At 47.9% G+C, this 16,163-nt stretch overlaps 1 protein-coding gene across 34 annotated transcripts in view; it reads right to left on the reverse strand.

Annotated features, from left to right (window-relative positions):
• Positions 1–16,163, reverse strand: part of Sorbs1 (sorbin and SH3 domain containing 1) — a 115,599-nt gene that overhangs the window by 70,345 nt on the left and 29,091 nt on the right. For 18 of the 34 annotated variants that reach the window (XM_032891916.1, XM_032891914.1, XM_032891907.1 and 15 more), the window contains 6 exons: positions 14,296–14,437; positions 10,620–10,649; positions 5,543–5,715; positions 3,370–3,433; positions 1,640–1,714; positions 1,255–1,317 (listed from right to left, as the gene is read on the reverse strand). In XM_032891916.1, the coding sequence (XP_032747807.1) occupies positions 1,255–1,317; positions 1,640–1,714; positions 3,370–3,433; positions 5,543–5,715; positions 10,620–10,649; positions 14,296–14,437 (547 nt within the window). The remainder of the gene's footprint in view (positions 1–1,254; positions 1,318–1,639; positions 1,715–3,369; positions 3,434–5,542; positions 5,716–10,619; positions 10,650–14,295; positions 14,438–16,163) is intronic. The other 16 variants (XM_032891932.1, XM_032891931.1, XM_032891933.1 and 13 more) reach the window with 4 other exon arrangements.

Consider the following 16,163-nt stretch of genomic DNA (forward strand, 5'->3'; position numbering starts at 1 on the left):
AAAAAAAAAGTAATCCAAGGCCAGCAATTTTTAAAGATGCTCCCACGTGTTTTTCACATTTGTAAAAAGACTTTATCTAATTAAATACATCAGCAATCTGCTAGACATGTCATCTAGGCAGGGCGGGGGCGTGAGATAGAATCTACCCTATTTTTAAAAGATCTCTAGGGAAGAGAACTTCTTTGAAACTTGTGTTGAATTCTAATTACCTTCATTATTGTGAATTTTTTTTTTTTTAGTTTTTATTCTTTAAGGACATGTCTTCTGGTTTTGGTCTCTGAAAAAAATCTGTGCATACACAGACATGCATATCCACTTCTAAATGTGTGACAGGCTGTCCGGTCATCTCTTACTGCTTACGTCTCTAAGCACAGCGGCCCTACCTCCTGTGCCAGCCTTCACACTTGACGGAAAGCAGGCACTGCTGTCAGCAGAGCTGCACCTTGTAGTAACCAATGATGTAAAAGCTTGATATCCAGTCGCGAAACCCTGCCGTGCCATCACAGCCAAGCAGATGAAGGAAGCCAAGGACCCTGCCTAGGACAGACGTCAGGCCATCTTCCAATCCCATGGGAGAGGCAGGATTTCTCCCAAGTGGCTTTTCTTTACTCACTATTTACAACCTTCTTTGACACCTGTACCCCACCCAACTCCCTCCCCCAACCCCCCCAAAAGAGAATATCTCCAGGTATAGCTGTTCTCCGTATCAGATCAAATTCCCAGCCAGCTCTTCTATGAAATGTTCCTAGCTTGGTCCAGATCTTCTTTTCAAGACATCTTACTAAGACTGATGCTTAAACATATGCACAAACCCCCCTTCAGGAATTCCCAATTAAAAAGAGCCACCCTGAGGGCACATGCCATGAGGGACCCAGTGACCATCAGGTGCAGTGTGGGAAACTGCTAAGCTTCTAGTGTAGGAGCTGGCAAGTCTCTCTCCTCAGCTTCATGAAGTCACTGCCTAGCCACCGGTACACTGGGTGACATTCTAGGTACAAGCAGCTTTTCCCAGAACCGCACATCCAGAGCATACGCTGTGAAGGCTACCCCTTAAGCCACTTAAACCCCACAGGGGCAGGGAGTAAAATGCCATGTGGAGAGGCAGCCAGCAAGGACTGAGATGACGTCACAAAACAAAAAGTTAAAGGGAGGCAAATGAAGAGGGAGCTTTCCTTAGCTGCTAGCAAAACCCCCGAGGTGAGAGAGAAGTAAGCCCCGGTTCGGAAGGAGGCACAGCCATTTCCCTGTAATTACCTTCTGACTTAGGACTAGGAGTGGAAGCAGGAAACTGGTAGGTAGGAGTGTAAGGGTTGTCCTCTGCAGCGGAGAAAAGCAGTGGGTTTGAAGCTATCCACCACCAAGAGGAGGAAACACTTAACCCCCGGCTGACACCTTTCCGATGATTATTTTAGTGTTGTTATTATTAAAGCACATGGGCATCACACTCAGATTAATGAATTAGAAAGAACTTAGTTATTTTAACACAGCACTCCATGCAAATGAGTAAAATAAAACGCTCGCTGGCTGAGATGACTATTGAAAACAAAAGCTAAAAGCCATACCGTAGTACGCCTACGATGGAACGCTAAGAACTAATTTAATGCTATGACAACAGATGCGCTGTCTAAACTTATGGTACCTTCAGAGTTCTGCTGGATTTCAGGAAGCTCAGGGAATTTGTACGTAGGGAAATAAGGGTTTTCCTCAGGAGTGTCTAGGCAGAGGAGCAGGTTCGAGAGAGAGAGAGGAGAGAGAGAGAGGAGAGGAAGATACAAATGGGGAGAATGAACAAGTAGGAATCCACAAACTTAAACTCCTTGAATTCTGGGATGTAATAAGCTCCACTAACGATGAGAGAAATTAAAAATCCAGTCTGTTTGCCTGAATTAAGACACACGAAAAAGAACTATATAGACACTGGCTCCAACGGACAAGAAGCACTTGACACAAAGTTTCAAATTTCACAAATTTTAGGTCAGAGATTTGAAACATGATAAGCAAAAATACTATCCTCAAGTGTTTTTTTTTTTTTTAATCGAAGGCTATTTTGTGCATATTAGAATCAAGGCAAACAAGTGAATCTTCTATTTCTTCAGGTGCTCCGTGGGCAGTTCTGTTTAGAATCCGTGATTTAGCTGTGCTAACAAGCAGAGCACACGAAGATTACGGGATTCCTTGGAGCATTCACCCCTGCACATGTATGCATTCACCCCTGCATTTAGCCTTCTAGAGGCAGGTCTGGAGGCAGGGGAGTCGCAGGGAGCTGGAAGACATGAGGGGAATTTTACTATGGAGAACCAGTCTTTAGCACCACCATCATGGCGGATGGAACTTATTATCCCCCGAACCTTAGCAAATCTCCTGACTCAGAGACGCTAAGCACAGCGTGGGTCATTCTGAACCCAGCAGAAGTTAATTAACAGTGACGCTGGATATTTACGACTCAGGTGGGAACACTAAGCAGGATGCCACTTCTCCATGGCAGGCAGCCAGACTGGATTTGGGCACAAAGAAAGACAGGATCTCTGCTCTCAGGAAGAGTGCCACCCTTCCTGTGGTGCAGCGACATGCCTGCCTGTCCGGTGACTGGCAGCACAGGCAGCAATGGGAGCTGAGCTGGCAGGGCTGTGGCCTGTCAGGGCACTAGCCGGGGGTTCTGCCATCATGCTGGCTCCCTCGTTGAAAGCTGGGGATGGGGGTAGAGGAGGAACAAGTCTTGATCTGTAAGCACCTCTTTCAACCTGAGCAGCTCTGGTATGTCAGCTCGTGACTGATTCTCTGCCTGCCAAGCTCTGATTCCCAACTGGGGAAGCTTACTTTGCACACCAGGATAGCCTCAGAGATACACAATGCATTGAGTTTCACAAGGTGTTCCCACTTGGGCGCCCGCAATACCCTCCAGAGGCCTGGAAGCAGGACCAACACAGAAAGATACAAGATCCACCTAAGTGCCTGGAGGTTGGCTCCAGGGGAGAATGGTTTTCTTAACTTCCAGCTCAGGGCTCTGCTGAACTTGATCATGTCACAAGGCAGTCATGGGCTGACACCAGGTACACCTAAAGCGGTAAGCAGGTGGGAGATGGAGCTGTCTGTCTGTCCCCAGGCAGATAGGTGAGGGAGGGAGCAGGGATGAGTGGAAGGCTCAGCCTCTGGCACTGCAAAGTAGCTGGGAGGCAGGATTTGCAAGCTGACCTCAAGTTCCAAAGCTGAGGAAAGCTGAGGCAGGCAGAGCTGAAGGAGGACCAGGTACCTAATGTAATCCAACTGCAGGAGCCCAGCTCCTCCAGTACAAGTGAACGGAGCACAGGCCCGCAACCAACAGTCAATAAATTCCCACATCACACTCCTTCTACAAACGAAAAGCAGTACCTCTGTTCAGCTTGTGGATCTGTTTAAACATAGTTTTGTACCAGTCTTTCGATCTCTCGGTATTCTAGAGAAAAAAACACAAACAAGGGGTGGCAACAATGAAAACTTGAGCACATTTCAGAAGGTCTGTGATCCCAAAAATCAAACAGTGATGTACTAAAATAGATCCCAGGGCCCTGCGCCTGACCAGCAAATGCTCTACCACGTACAACCCTGGCTACAGTAATAACTTTTTTAAAGGCAAAGCTTTTGAGAAAGCAGAGAAATGAGAGACTCAGATATAATCTTAATAAATTAGATTGGCCTAAGGATGTAACAGCCAGAGGCAGATTTGAAATATGTCCATGGTTTCCTTCTTTTAAAAAGATACACTTATTTTTAATTTATGTATGTGAATGCTTTGTCTGAATTTATTTTATGTGCGTCATGTGCATGCAGTGTCAGTGGATGCCAGCAGGGGGCATCAGAACCAGCTATGTAGGTACTGAGTCCTCTGCAAGAACAGAAAGTGCTCTTAACCACTGAGCCATCATCTCTCTAGCCCTGCGTCCCTTCTTCCTTAAAATTCCATTTTTAGAGAGTCTTTCTCCACACATAGACTTTGGGAAACAGAAGTTAAGGCCTCCCAGAATCATGAGGCAATAAATCCTTGCTTGCCACAATCTATCCCCACCCCTTCTGGATTATTCTGTACAGTTGTACATAAGTCACCTTGCACAAAGCCAAGGTCAAAAGCACGTGCTTTTAAATGGAACCCAAATGGCATCCAATTCTGGAGTTCATGCTTGCCTTGAGCTAGGCCTTTTTTCAAGGATGAAAATAATTAAGGTCGATAGATAGGACAGTATCTCTTCCATTTTATAGATGAGGAAATTAAGTAGAAAAGGTCAAAGTGCACTGTCTGAGGTAGAGAAGGGGTCAAAAAGTAGAAGAGCCAACTAACGCAATAGCTAGAGACACTTTGCCCCCCACACGCTGTGAAAACCTGGGGAGTGATGGGATCCCTCACAGTCAATGCCTTTCTGAGGCTGTGCTTGGACACCTGTTCTCTGTCCTTGATGGCTTCGCTGTCCAGCGTGGCATCGCGGGGAGGTGCTGTGGACCTCTAGGAGGTGGGACCTAGGAGGGTGGGGTGTCCTTGGGGCACTGAGGATGACTTCTCCACAGGGATCTGAGATGCCATCTAGGCATTCACACCGTGTGAGCGCTCACCTTGACATATGCTCTTGCTACAATGTGCTACCCTTGCCGGACGGCCCTGCAGAGCAGGTGACTCCATTTAGGACACAAACCTCCACAACCGTGAACCCAAATAAGCCTCTCCTTACTGCCTAAGCAGTGCTGAGCGTTCCTAACAGTGCGGCTAAGCTAACCCCTCAGCAACCTATGAGGACACAAAGACTGCTGCCACCACTCGAGTGGCAGCGGAAGAGAATGCCCGGCAGAGGTAGCAGCAGTCACTTTCAGTAAAGGTTCTCTGTCTCTGTTATTACAAAGAGACAAAGCAGAGTTCTTCAGAGGCTTACTGGGGTTTCTACCTGCCCTCTAAAAGAACGGAAGAACAGCTTTCCAAATGGAAACGAAAGGCACCCCTGCAGACAGTGGCCTGGCGAACACACAGACAGGAGCAGACAGCTGTAAAGGGCAGGCTTCCCTGAGCTCCTCAGGCCCTCAGGAGCATTGGCACACCTGGCCTCAGAGAGGGGCCTGCTGGTCCTGAAGGAACTGGAGGGCCTCCTTTGCCTGGTTTCCTTCCTTGTCCTGTTTACCTCGGATGATGGGATAACTCACACGCCTTCTTCCTGAACCCAGATACAGCCTCACTTTCCTAGGTACACCCCTAAATCTGCAGCAAGAATTTCTGAGCTGGCTCCACAGCACGGGGACAGCCTTGCCCATGGGGCACGTACAGTCCAAGCCCATCCACTGTTCTGCTGCAGAAAAGTCGCTCCACCCTGCTCCACCCAAACGCCCCTTTTCCCTTAAGACGAATATCCTACACCTCCTTTGGAAAAGTCTGGATACCCTCATCGGGGTGTGGTTTATGCTGCTGTCAGAGAGAAAACCATCCCCTCTGAGCCACTGTAACCCTCCCGGGACTCCAACCCCAAGGGGTTCACACACATAGTGAAGGCCACACTCTTGCTGAGGACTCAACGGCCCACATCCGTACCCGGAGTGGGATGCCCACTTCATCCATAGACACACTGCTTAGGTCCTGCGCACTCCTCACCACCCGTCTGCTGTCATCCTTGGCTCTCCTCTCCGCAGCCCTGATGGGCGAGGTGAGTTCTGCCGGGGTTGGCACTGGGTCCTGCTCACCCACTCTTCTCTCTGAGGCGGGATCTGGAAACGACAAGCAACCACAAGCTGAAATTCCAAAGCCAAAGACCTCTCCAGCAATCCAGCTAGGGGAGAGGGGCATTTGCTAACTGCCTATTGGAACTGACCCCACATAGGGCGAGGGTCAGCCAAGTCCAGCCCACTGCTGGCCACCTGCTTTTATAAGTAAAACTTTACTGGAGCACAGCCATGGCAGTTTGTCCTCACACTCTTTATGGATGTTTTCGTGTTACCATGGCTGACTGGGTAAGCTGTGACCATTTGGCCTGCAAAGCATCAGATATTCATCTCCCGGCTCTTTGAGAGAAGTCTGCAGAGGTATGAAACGCGTGGTAAAGCGTTACTGCAAAGTTCCTTTTTCTGTTCAGGATGCACTTAACCCTCCTCATTTACCTTTCCCAGGCCTTGGTTCTCCCACGCAAAACTACGGGAATGACATTTCCACTGGCAAGCTCACGGAGGCGCTGTACGCCAAAGTGCTCTGAAAGCTTGCTGTGTGCTCACTGTAGTTTATTTAACCTGGTTTAGATCGGAACTTACGGAGAGCCAACAAACGTTATCAGGCGTGGTCTACAGTTCACAAACATATCATCATTAATGTCTGTTTTCCAAGCCATGCAGTTACTGCAGGGACCTTGCCCAAGCACCTGCCAGGTGTTCTGCCTAGCGTCCTGCATGGGGAGATGCAGATGGATGGACCTCTCAGATACTCAGGCTTCCGGGGGCTTATACTTTCCTGGGCCAGCAAGGAGAATGCACAGCAGCGAGGGCCAACAGAGGAGTCAGCACCCAGCTGAGCTGCAGAATTTAGGTTCAGAGCCAACTTGTCTAAGAGAAGCCAACCAGATGAAAAGAAAGCGGAGGACACTCCTGGCATAAGGAACAGCATCACTAACTATGTGCCACCTTGAACTGCTCTGACTTAATCATGTGCCTGACATTCCATTAACACTTCGGTAAGACAAGAAGACTCTATCGTTTAAAAAAAAAAGCCTTGGAGACATCCAGGAGGGGCTGCGGGAACCAGCTGAGAGGCCTTGGCAGAACACAGTCTTGCAGCCACCAGCACGCGAGTGACGGCAGATCTCTGTGGTAGAAGGAAGTGAGAGCAGAGCCAAGGACTGAAGTCACACACTGAAGGAAGCCAAAGGAAATGGGCAGAGAAGCAGCAACTCCCCAGCCTCTGTGGAAGTCACCTGAGCAACAGGAAAGAGACACACTGCTCTGAGGGAGCAGTTCCAGGAGGGCGACAGGGGCAGGTACCAGACTGCAGAGAAAAGGATATGTGTATGAAAAAGAAACAGAGGTGAACTCCACACAGAGGAAGGAGTGTCAGATGGGGAAGATGGAGGGGAAAGAGCTTAAGCCAAGGCAGCCTGAGCGAAGAATGAAGTGTGCCTTTCCCCCAACCCTCCAGCAATTAGTAATTGCTCCCCGACTGAGGAGAAGGGGAAAGAGCTGGACAGGGAGCAGACTCTGGCAGGAAGGCAGGATTTGAGGTTCCATGCAAAGCTGTGATGACGTCAGAGATGTCCGTGTGTGAGGGAGTGGCTGAGGGGCTGAGGAACAGCGAAGACCGCAAGCTCAGGTTTTCGAACACTCATTCCGTCTACTCAACAGAGTCACTCTGCCCTGACTCCAGGCAAGCTTCATCCAAGAGGGCAGAAAGGTTTCTAAACATCCTGGTAGAGCTAACTCACTCTGAACACCACCTTGTCTGGAATGTAGAAACCATGAGGACCACGGGCATGTTCAATGTTCCTGGGACAAATAATTCTTTTAAAAAACTGATTAAGGCAAGTGGTTCTAACAGTTGTTAACACTCAGCCCTGGCTTTTTCTAGTTACTTTAAACTATAAAAACCAGCCCCACCCACCCCTCCTTTAAACTTTAGAAGCTTAAACTCACAGGATTCTGGTACCTGGAGGATTCAGACCCCAAAGGAAAAAAATGTTATTTGATATGGTAAAGACCTAAAGGGGTTCGTAACTGTTCCAGATACGTCACATAACACTGCATTCGCACTACAGCTTTATATCATATTCTGGTGTCATAAATCTATGTCATATCTGTATCATCTGTTTCTAGTTTTATAGTGTGCTTCTTAAATTGGGGGACAGAGAGATGGCTCAGTGATTAACAGTACTTTCTGCTCTTGAAAAAGACACAGCCTCCGCGTGGTAGCTCATATCCACCTTTAACTCCAGATCCAGGAGATTCACTGCTGTCTTTTAGCCTCCACAGGCACCAAGCACACACAGTACTCATACAGCCACGCATGCAAATGCTCATACAGGTAAAGTAAGAATAAATAGATTTAAAAGAAGTCAATCACTAATCAAATGATAATGAAAACCTCAAATGGGGCTCTCTCAGGAGGAGGTGGAGCAGATTTCTTGTGCATCCAAACCTTTGTAACGGTCTAAAGCAATGCTTATATTTCCCTGGCATTGGGACAGTAACCTCCCTACACCCTGTGCAATCCCTGTCCTCTCTTACCAAGGGGACCGCAAACCACACAAAGCCAAAAGACCTGTGGGCTTCATCTCCGGGATGGATCACCTTCACTGCCTACCTGCCAATTAAGGAACAACTAGGATGTTAGTGAAGCACACCTCTGGATACGTCCACGAGGGTATTTTCACAGATGATTAAACTGTGGGGACTCTGCCCTATTAATGGCTAAATCCATCCATAAACTCAAGGTCTACCACTGGGAGGTTGTGGAAGCTGAAGTCTGCTTGAAGAAGCATATCCCTGGGGCACCATCGTATACCAGCCCCTTCCTGTTGCTGTTCTCACTGCCTCTGTTTACCAGGGTGTGAACGGCTCCACCAGACCCTCCGTGACAAGCCGAATCCCCTAGAACCACGAGCAACCAACTTTCTAATGGAAGACTGAATACCCGTACTGAGTGCTGAACCCCACAGACGTTTGCTACAATTGTGCTGACGCTGGCAGTCCTTGGGTGTCTAACCTACAGGTGAGGGGGAGATGGTCACTTGCTGTAAAACAGAGCCACTAGAGAATGCCACTCAAGGAAGTTTCTGGACACTGGTGATCTGTTCTCAAACTCTAAGAGAACAAGGGGTATGATGTGAAAAGCCTGCCCGCACAGTGGAGAAGCCTGCCCCGTACAATCATGGTCCTTTCCAGTGAGGATAGCATTCTCCTTATTCAGCCATACAGAATAGCACCTGGGGACAGGACTCAGAATTAGCACTCCAGGGCTGGAGAGATGGCTCAGTGGTTAAGAGCACTGACTGCTCTTCCAGAGGTTCTGAGTTCAAGTCCCAGCAACCACAATGGTGGCTCACAGCCATCTGTAATGAGATCTGATGCCCTTTTCTGGTGTGTAGATAGCTACAGTGCACTCATATATAATAAATAAATAAATCTTTAAAAGAATTAGCACTCCACAGGTAAGAGAAATGAAGCCATTTACCCAGAAACGAACATTTTTATGAGGGGAGACAAAAAAACAAAAAACAAAAAACTCTGGGTTTCCTAACATAAATGTCTCCCCTGTGTGTGTGTGTGTGTGTGTGTGTGTGTGTGTGTGTGTGTGTGTGTGTGTGTGTGTGTGTGTGTGTCTATGTGTTACTACAGCCACCTGGGCTAGCCAGTAGAAAGTGGGCTGGAATCTAATGATTCAAGGAAGGGCTGTGAAGGGCACCTTGAGCTTAAACCACAGCCAGTTCTGGTCCTGTAGCCAAGTCCTGATAAAGTTGAGAGGGTGTGAGAACCCCATGTCCTCCGGGCTCAGACTCTGCCCAAATCACAAGGGCGGCGGTATGCTAAAGTCATGCAGAAACCATGTAGCAGCTGCTTAAAAACTGGTGGCTTCAGTTACTCACTGGATCAGGAGTTCTTAATGCTAGAGCTCACGAGCCTTTGTTCCGTGTGCCCTGTGTATACGCTGGCTTCATCAGGAGAGTGAACCAACTGCCTTCATTAGATCCTCCCAAGGTGCCCACGACCAAAGAACGTAGCAAGCCATCATGCCACACCATCCATTACTGATGGGCAGTACAGCTCCCTTCTGCAGCCCCAGAGGCTGACTCTGCACCAGGCACAAGAGCAGAACTCAGTAACAGACCAGACCCAATGCAGGCGCTGGAGACAATGGTACCTCGTGTCTACTAAGCACTTCACACAAAGCTCAGGGCACAGCCACTCATGACATTCACAACAATTTGGGAGGCATGACCTCTTTCTTCCTTCGCAGAAAAGAACTGGAGTTGAAACCAGGGTTGGAAGCTCCCCAGGCCTCCCCATCCCAGCACTGTCTCATCCTGCATACCCTCTTGGGAGTGAGTCCCAACAACTGACCATATCTGTGGTCCCTCCACAATTGGAACTTGGCAGTTACTCTCTACCTAAAGGTGTGGTCGGTAAGGAAGGACGCATCGGCTTCTTGGAATCCAAAACTGTCATCCTTGTCCATTAAGCCTGACCCTCTTGAACTGAGTCTCAACAGGCTTTCCAGGAGGTAGTGATGTCAGCTCAAGTTCGACTGGCGGCTTCAAGCACTGTGTGGGGCTGGGAGCTCTCGCTTAGACCCAGGGTCACCTGTCTACTGGCAGTCACCCAAAGGGAAGAATGTCCCACATTTCCCAGCACCTGACAGAGCAACCAGGTGCTCTTCAGAGGCCCTCCATAAGTCTGCCTCAGCAAAGCCCCTCTGGTCAGTGTGCAGGCAGTCTGGGCTGACCACCTTGGCACATGCCACAGCTCCACAAGGCACGTTTACTATGGTGGTTCGTGGATATGTCTGCTCCAGGGTTAGAAACTATCCCTGTGGTCTGTCAATCAACAACACAGGGAAATTCAGAAGACAGTGTTGATTGGACAGTGCTTGAACAAGATCAGAAGTTATCGGGTAAATAAATAGATTGCTCACCTACCTGAAAGACTACTGAGTCGTTTTTGCTGTTCTGTGACGAAAAAAAAGAACACAAATGTAAGTAGCATTTATACAGCACCTAGTGAGACCGAGAAACCCCAGAATAATTAATTAGGACCGTATACCCTGGTCCCTGCTGTCCGCACTGGGATGTTGAAATACAAGCCCCAGCTGAGGCAGTAGTCACAATGTAGCTCCAATGATCCACGCAAGAGGTCCCCCAGCTCCCCAAACTACAGATCTGCACTAGGACTTGGGCCCACCCAAGTGATCTAGGAGTTTCCATCTCGTCTCAAGGTGATCTCTTCACTCTTGACCCTTTTGACCTCACATGACCCTCTCCACATACCAGACTCGGTACCTTCTGGTAGAGCTATGAGAAGAATTGGGAGACATAGCAACTGCCATCGCCTGAGCTTGCCAAATGCCAGCCCTGTTGTAAGAGCCTTTTCATCTAGCCCTTGAAATCTTAGCAGCAGCCTCGGCTGTTAGGCACGGCCATTTTCCTCAATGAACAGCCTCTGCGCTGTGGCTTAGTCACCAAACATCTGCCTGTTCCAGGGTAATAGAGAAATTCTAAAAATAATCAGCATTAGCGAAGTGACCTCACTCAGATGAGGGGCTTAGATTACTCAAGGTAACGCTGAAAACCATCTGGTTCTAGGACCAAACTCTCCAGCTCAGCCGACAGTTCTCTCCAACCCTCATGACCTAGTTGCTCCTGTACTGAATGCAGTTGCTCGCTCTCCTAGGTCATCCTGTGGAGGGGAGGCCAAGGTCTTGTTGGCAGCAACCCGGGTGCACTATGTGATAAGCACAAAAGTAACCTTTACCTTCTACAGTTGCTAAACAGCAAGCAACCAGAGAGATAAAAATAGACCATGCCGGCCCATGTACCCGGTCACTGTCCCCAGGGGCCACATTCCTATCCTGCTGCTAGAATCGGTATGGAGCAGAAGTAAACAGCACAATGTGGGAGCCCAAGGCCAGTGAAAACAGCAGCTGTCCACCTCAGCTTCATGCACGGGACCCACACCAGCTACACTAGAGGACCAGCGGACTTCAAGACTTGGCAACTCGCCATTTGACAAGGACCAATAGAGTAACCTCTTGGCCTTGGTTTCTTCATCTGTGGTGTCAGAGTACTCTGGTATCGAAATGGGTTTAGGGGATGCTGCGCTCTGTTTTGTAAGGTGCCAGGCAGGACCCTCCATTACCAGCACAAGCAAACATAAGCAACTGAGAAAGTCCTGTTGCTTCTGCTTCAAAGGCAAAAATGGCTGTTCTCATAGAATGCCATACAGACAGCAGTAGCTACTTTTCAGTCATCAGCGCTGGGATGACACTCTGACCATTCCTGTCCAGACATGTCTGGGAACCGTGGAGGTCTGGCTGTCCAAGGCGGTCCACAGCCAACCACAATGGCGACCTTCCTGACACTCTGGAACCTTGTTCTCGACCCTATCCCCAGAGCTTCTGGATCTGAACTGTAAGCTAAGCTGACTCTCATGATCCAACAGAGTAGAGGCTCAAAGGCCCTGAACGGGGGGGCAAGGGCATCTTTCAGCCCTGCGGTTTTCCTGAGTCGAACCCGTTTCGCTGGCTGAGGGTAAGCAGTGCCCGGAACCCACTGGCATGAAGGCTGGAGAAAGAGCGGAAAGGGGACAGTACTGTTCGAAACCACCAGAGCCAGGCCAGAGGCTCAGAGCCTGTTGTCCCCCTAGTGTCGGGAGGCTGGCTAGGGGAGACAGAATCATTGCCAAACTGGGCCCTGTGACAGTCTAGACAGAAAAAAAGAAACTTTTTTTTAAGGATGACTAAACCAGAATTTCAGATTAGAGTAAAGTTATCACTGCTTAGGAAACGTTGCCAAAGTTAAGAAACTGTTCTTCTGCGAGGGGAAGCAGAGATGACAAGCTGGGTACATTCCAAAGCAGGGCCAGGACACCTGACACAAACCCTACTGATGGGCACACTCTCACTCTTCCCTTCCTATCCTGCCCTACCTGGGATGAACCCATGGTTCTTCTCTGTGTGGGAAACCACTAGTTAATCACAAAACAAAACAGAACAAACCCCGGAGCATCTTTAATCACATAGTTCCCTGAAGGATGGGCTTCTCTCTGGACACTCCTAATTTTAAACCAAAGGCAGAACTTGGTCAAGAGAAAAGCAGGAACCAAAAGTCCTCTCTGATGAATAAGAGAATTTCACTCATTCAAGGAAGAAACAAAGAGAGACCTCAGGCATTTTGGTGCCTGAAAACATCCCTGTAGGTGTTGTCAGAGGGACTTGGCAGAAGCAGCTGACATTGCACTTGCCATTTCCCAAAAACCAAGCTGCCGTGGGAATAAATCCCGTTTTTTAAGAAACTCCTTTCTTTCTGGGAACTAGCTTGCTTTTTAGAATGAGTCATGAAGAAGTTCACAGAGAAGCTATGGCTTTTTTCTGCATTTTTCTTTGTTCTGCACGACAGGCCCTGGCAGAGAGAGCTGCTGCCAGGGAGGGTGTCAGGGCAGAAGGAGAATGGGCACTTGGACGGAAGGCCCTTCTCTCCAGTGGAAGAGCACCAGGGCCACACAGTGACAGAAACAGCCTAAAACCGCTGAAGTCACCATTTAAGATTTGAGTGAACATATTTAAAGTGAGAGAAAATGTCTTCATGCATCTACATTTCCAGCTGGAAGCAGAAAAGAGAAACCTCTCTTCGGTATGGAAAGCAATGGAAATTAGATTGGAGCCCCATCTCCTCCAAGGGAAGGGCAGAGAAGTGGGTGAGGAGGGTGTCAAGAAGAGAGGGTTTGGAAGCAAGCTTTGAGCTACAGACAGTGCACAGCCCTGCAGTGTTCCTTCCGTTCGGTGTAGAAGAACCCCTTCCTGGGAGATGGCCTGAAAACGCCCCGTCTCGTGCCGCAAAAAGACTTTTATAAATGCAGAGTTCCAAAATGGAAAAGCTGGGATTCAAAACCACTGCCTGACTTTAAAAGCAGAAAGGTAAAGCTATACAATGACTACTTCAAAGCACTTGGGTTTCACCCATCCCCAAGGCTCTTTCAGAGACACAATAGGACCAACCAGAACAGCCAGAGAAACTGTAGGAACCAAGCAGAACCCCTAAGTAGCATAGCTGCCTGGACCATGTGAAATCGGTGCAAACAGACATACAAATCTAGGTCACAGAGGATGCCACCATGAGATGAGGGGTAGCAGATAACCAGGAGAAAGTCTAGCAGCCCCTGTTACAGAGGCACAAAAACAGGCTTTACATTGTAGACAGTGGTCTAGCCAGTGTTTCCTTTTTTGAAAGTTAGTATTCAAAATGGCACTTTCTAGAAACTTGTTACTACTCTGAACAAGTTAGTCATTTGTGACAGCACTTAAGAGACATACTGTAGCCACATGCTTGAGGCAAAAGCTTCATTACATATCACAAGACAAAGAACCAAGAGATACAAACTTCCACTTGTGTGTTCTATTTGCAGACAACCACAAAAAACCAAGGTATAGCACATAGCCATGAACTGGCCCTGCTAGGGATGACCTTTGGGTCCTTTAAGGACGCTCAGCAGGTAGCCTAGGGCAAGGCTGGGAAAACCTCTTTTCAAAGGATGGATTTCTTGCCCGAGACATTGTGAATCGAGCTGTTGACTCCATCGCCCTGCAGGAGGCCGCCTTACCTCGGTTGTGCTGCAAGAGCACAATGGTAGGGTTGACAATTGTGGTGGAAGGGTAGGCAGACGAAGGTTTGCTTGTTGGAGGGAAGGCTTGGGAATCAGTGTCAATGTGGGAAGAAGAAACTTCATTTAGTAAAGGACCGCCCTGAAAAACAAAACATTAAAAAGAAGTATAAATACAAGGCCATCCAGAGTTAAGACTTAATAAGAGGAGGAAACGAACATCTCTACAAAGACCTTAATTATGAAAGAAAACGTAACCAATGAGTCAATTCCAGTTAGAAGTTGAATCTAGAAATTTGTTCTCCTTGTTGGTATTAGTAAGGGGGAGGAGAAGGCAGGTCAGTAAATGTTGCTGGAAGTCTCAGTATAGTCCATTATTTTCACCTAGTAATAGTTGTGTATCAATCTGGTTACTGCAAAAGCAAACTCAAACCAAAATAGAATAACATGCACAACTCATGCAATTCCAAGTGTGATCTAAGAACGAGAGCTGGTTAAGTGGGAAGAGTCAGGCACCCTCTAGAGAGAGGTCAGACAAGGCGCGGGCGTAAGAAGGAGGAGGAGCCCCTTTGTCATGGACAGTTACTCTGAACATCACTGAGCAGAGAAGTACCAAGCAACCTCAGCAGCCGAGCAGGATCCTACCCTGCTGGGACATCTCTTCTTTGCTCCAGTGTCAGACCAACAAAAGTCCTTGAACTGAGCCATGAGAGAATCTTGACTTAAAAACCTGAGACTCCCACCAGAAACATCAACAAACTCCTCATACCTTAATAAACTGATGAAGGGACAAGGCCAATCTTTTGAAACAAATGAAAAACAGGACCCAAAATAGGGCACGGACTGGCAAATGTAGTTCCTTCCACCATAGTTAGAGGTTCTGCAAAGTTTTTGTCTTACATCTTTCAACCCTTAAAGATGACAATCCCCATGCCCTGGTCCTGGGGACTAAACTTAGGGCTGAGTCCCGGCTAGGCAAGCACTCCATATCCCTGGCCCCAGGATAGCACATTCTTTTTCTTTTTGCAAAGAAAGGGTCTCCCTATACAGCCCAGGCTAGCTTGAAATTCCCTATGTAGACCAGGCTAGCCTCAAACTCAGAGATCTACTTGCCTCTAGGCATGTGCCACAAAGCTTGGCAAGTTGGCATTCCTAAAGGGCTTTAAGAACAAGATTTTGATAGCTATTTTTGAAGCAACTATGCTCAGAGATCACCTACTGGGTGTACTGGCATACACCTGCAAGACAAGGAAAATGTATCTTTCTCTCCTGTCTCCACATAACACAATGCCCTGAAAATAGCAGGTGCTCAAAAACAAAACAAAACAAAAAAGCAACAATAACAGCAACAACAAAAACATTATCAAAGTGCCAGAAGCTACCAGCAAGAGTAGGTGGGGGCTAAGTTTTGTGGCAACAGAATGCACACTCATCAGGAGAGGTGTGGGTATCAGCACCCTGGACAGCTCTCGACACACAGTAGGGGCCTTTGTCACCAATACCTCAGTTGAACTCTCTTTTAGACATTCCCTGGGTAGCCACTTCTATGAGCTCAATTTTGTGAGTAAGATCTTTTCCCAAGGCTTGAGGGATTTGAATCAACTTATGGCCTAGATGCCACCTACCGGGCACCTGGAGGGAAAACCACGCAATCTGCTTTCAATCTCTTACTCTAATACCTATAGTGAAAAGTAACTAACGTTATTAAACCAACATCTGGAACGTTTACTCCAGAACAATTAGGCCAGTTGGATAAATTGCATACACCGTCCTGGCACACAAAAACCAAACAAACTCCATATGCAAACGTAGAGCTACAAATGCTAATAACAAGTACGCACCAGAAGAGCTTACAGCGACATGAGTGC

Source organism: Rattus rattus, chromosome 2 (assembly GCF_011064425.1).
Source record: "Rattus rattus isolate New Zealand chromosome 2, Rrattus_CSIRO_v1, whole genome shotgun sequence".
Lineage (NCBI taxonomy): Eukaryota > Metazoa > Chordata > Mammalia > Rodentia > Muridae > Rattus > Rattus rattus.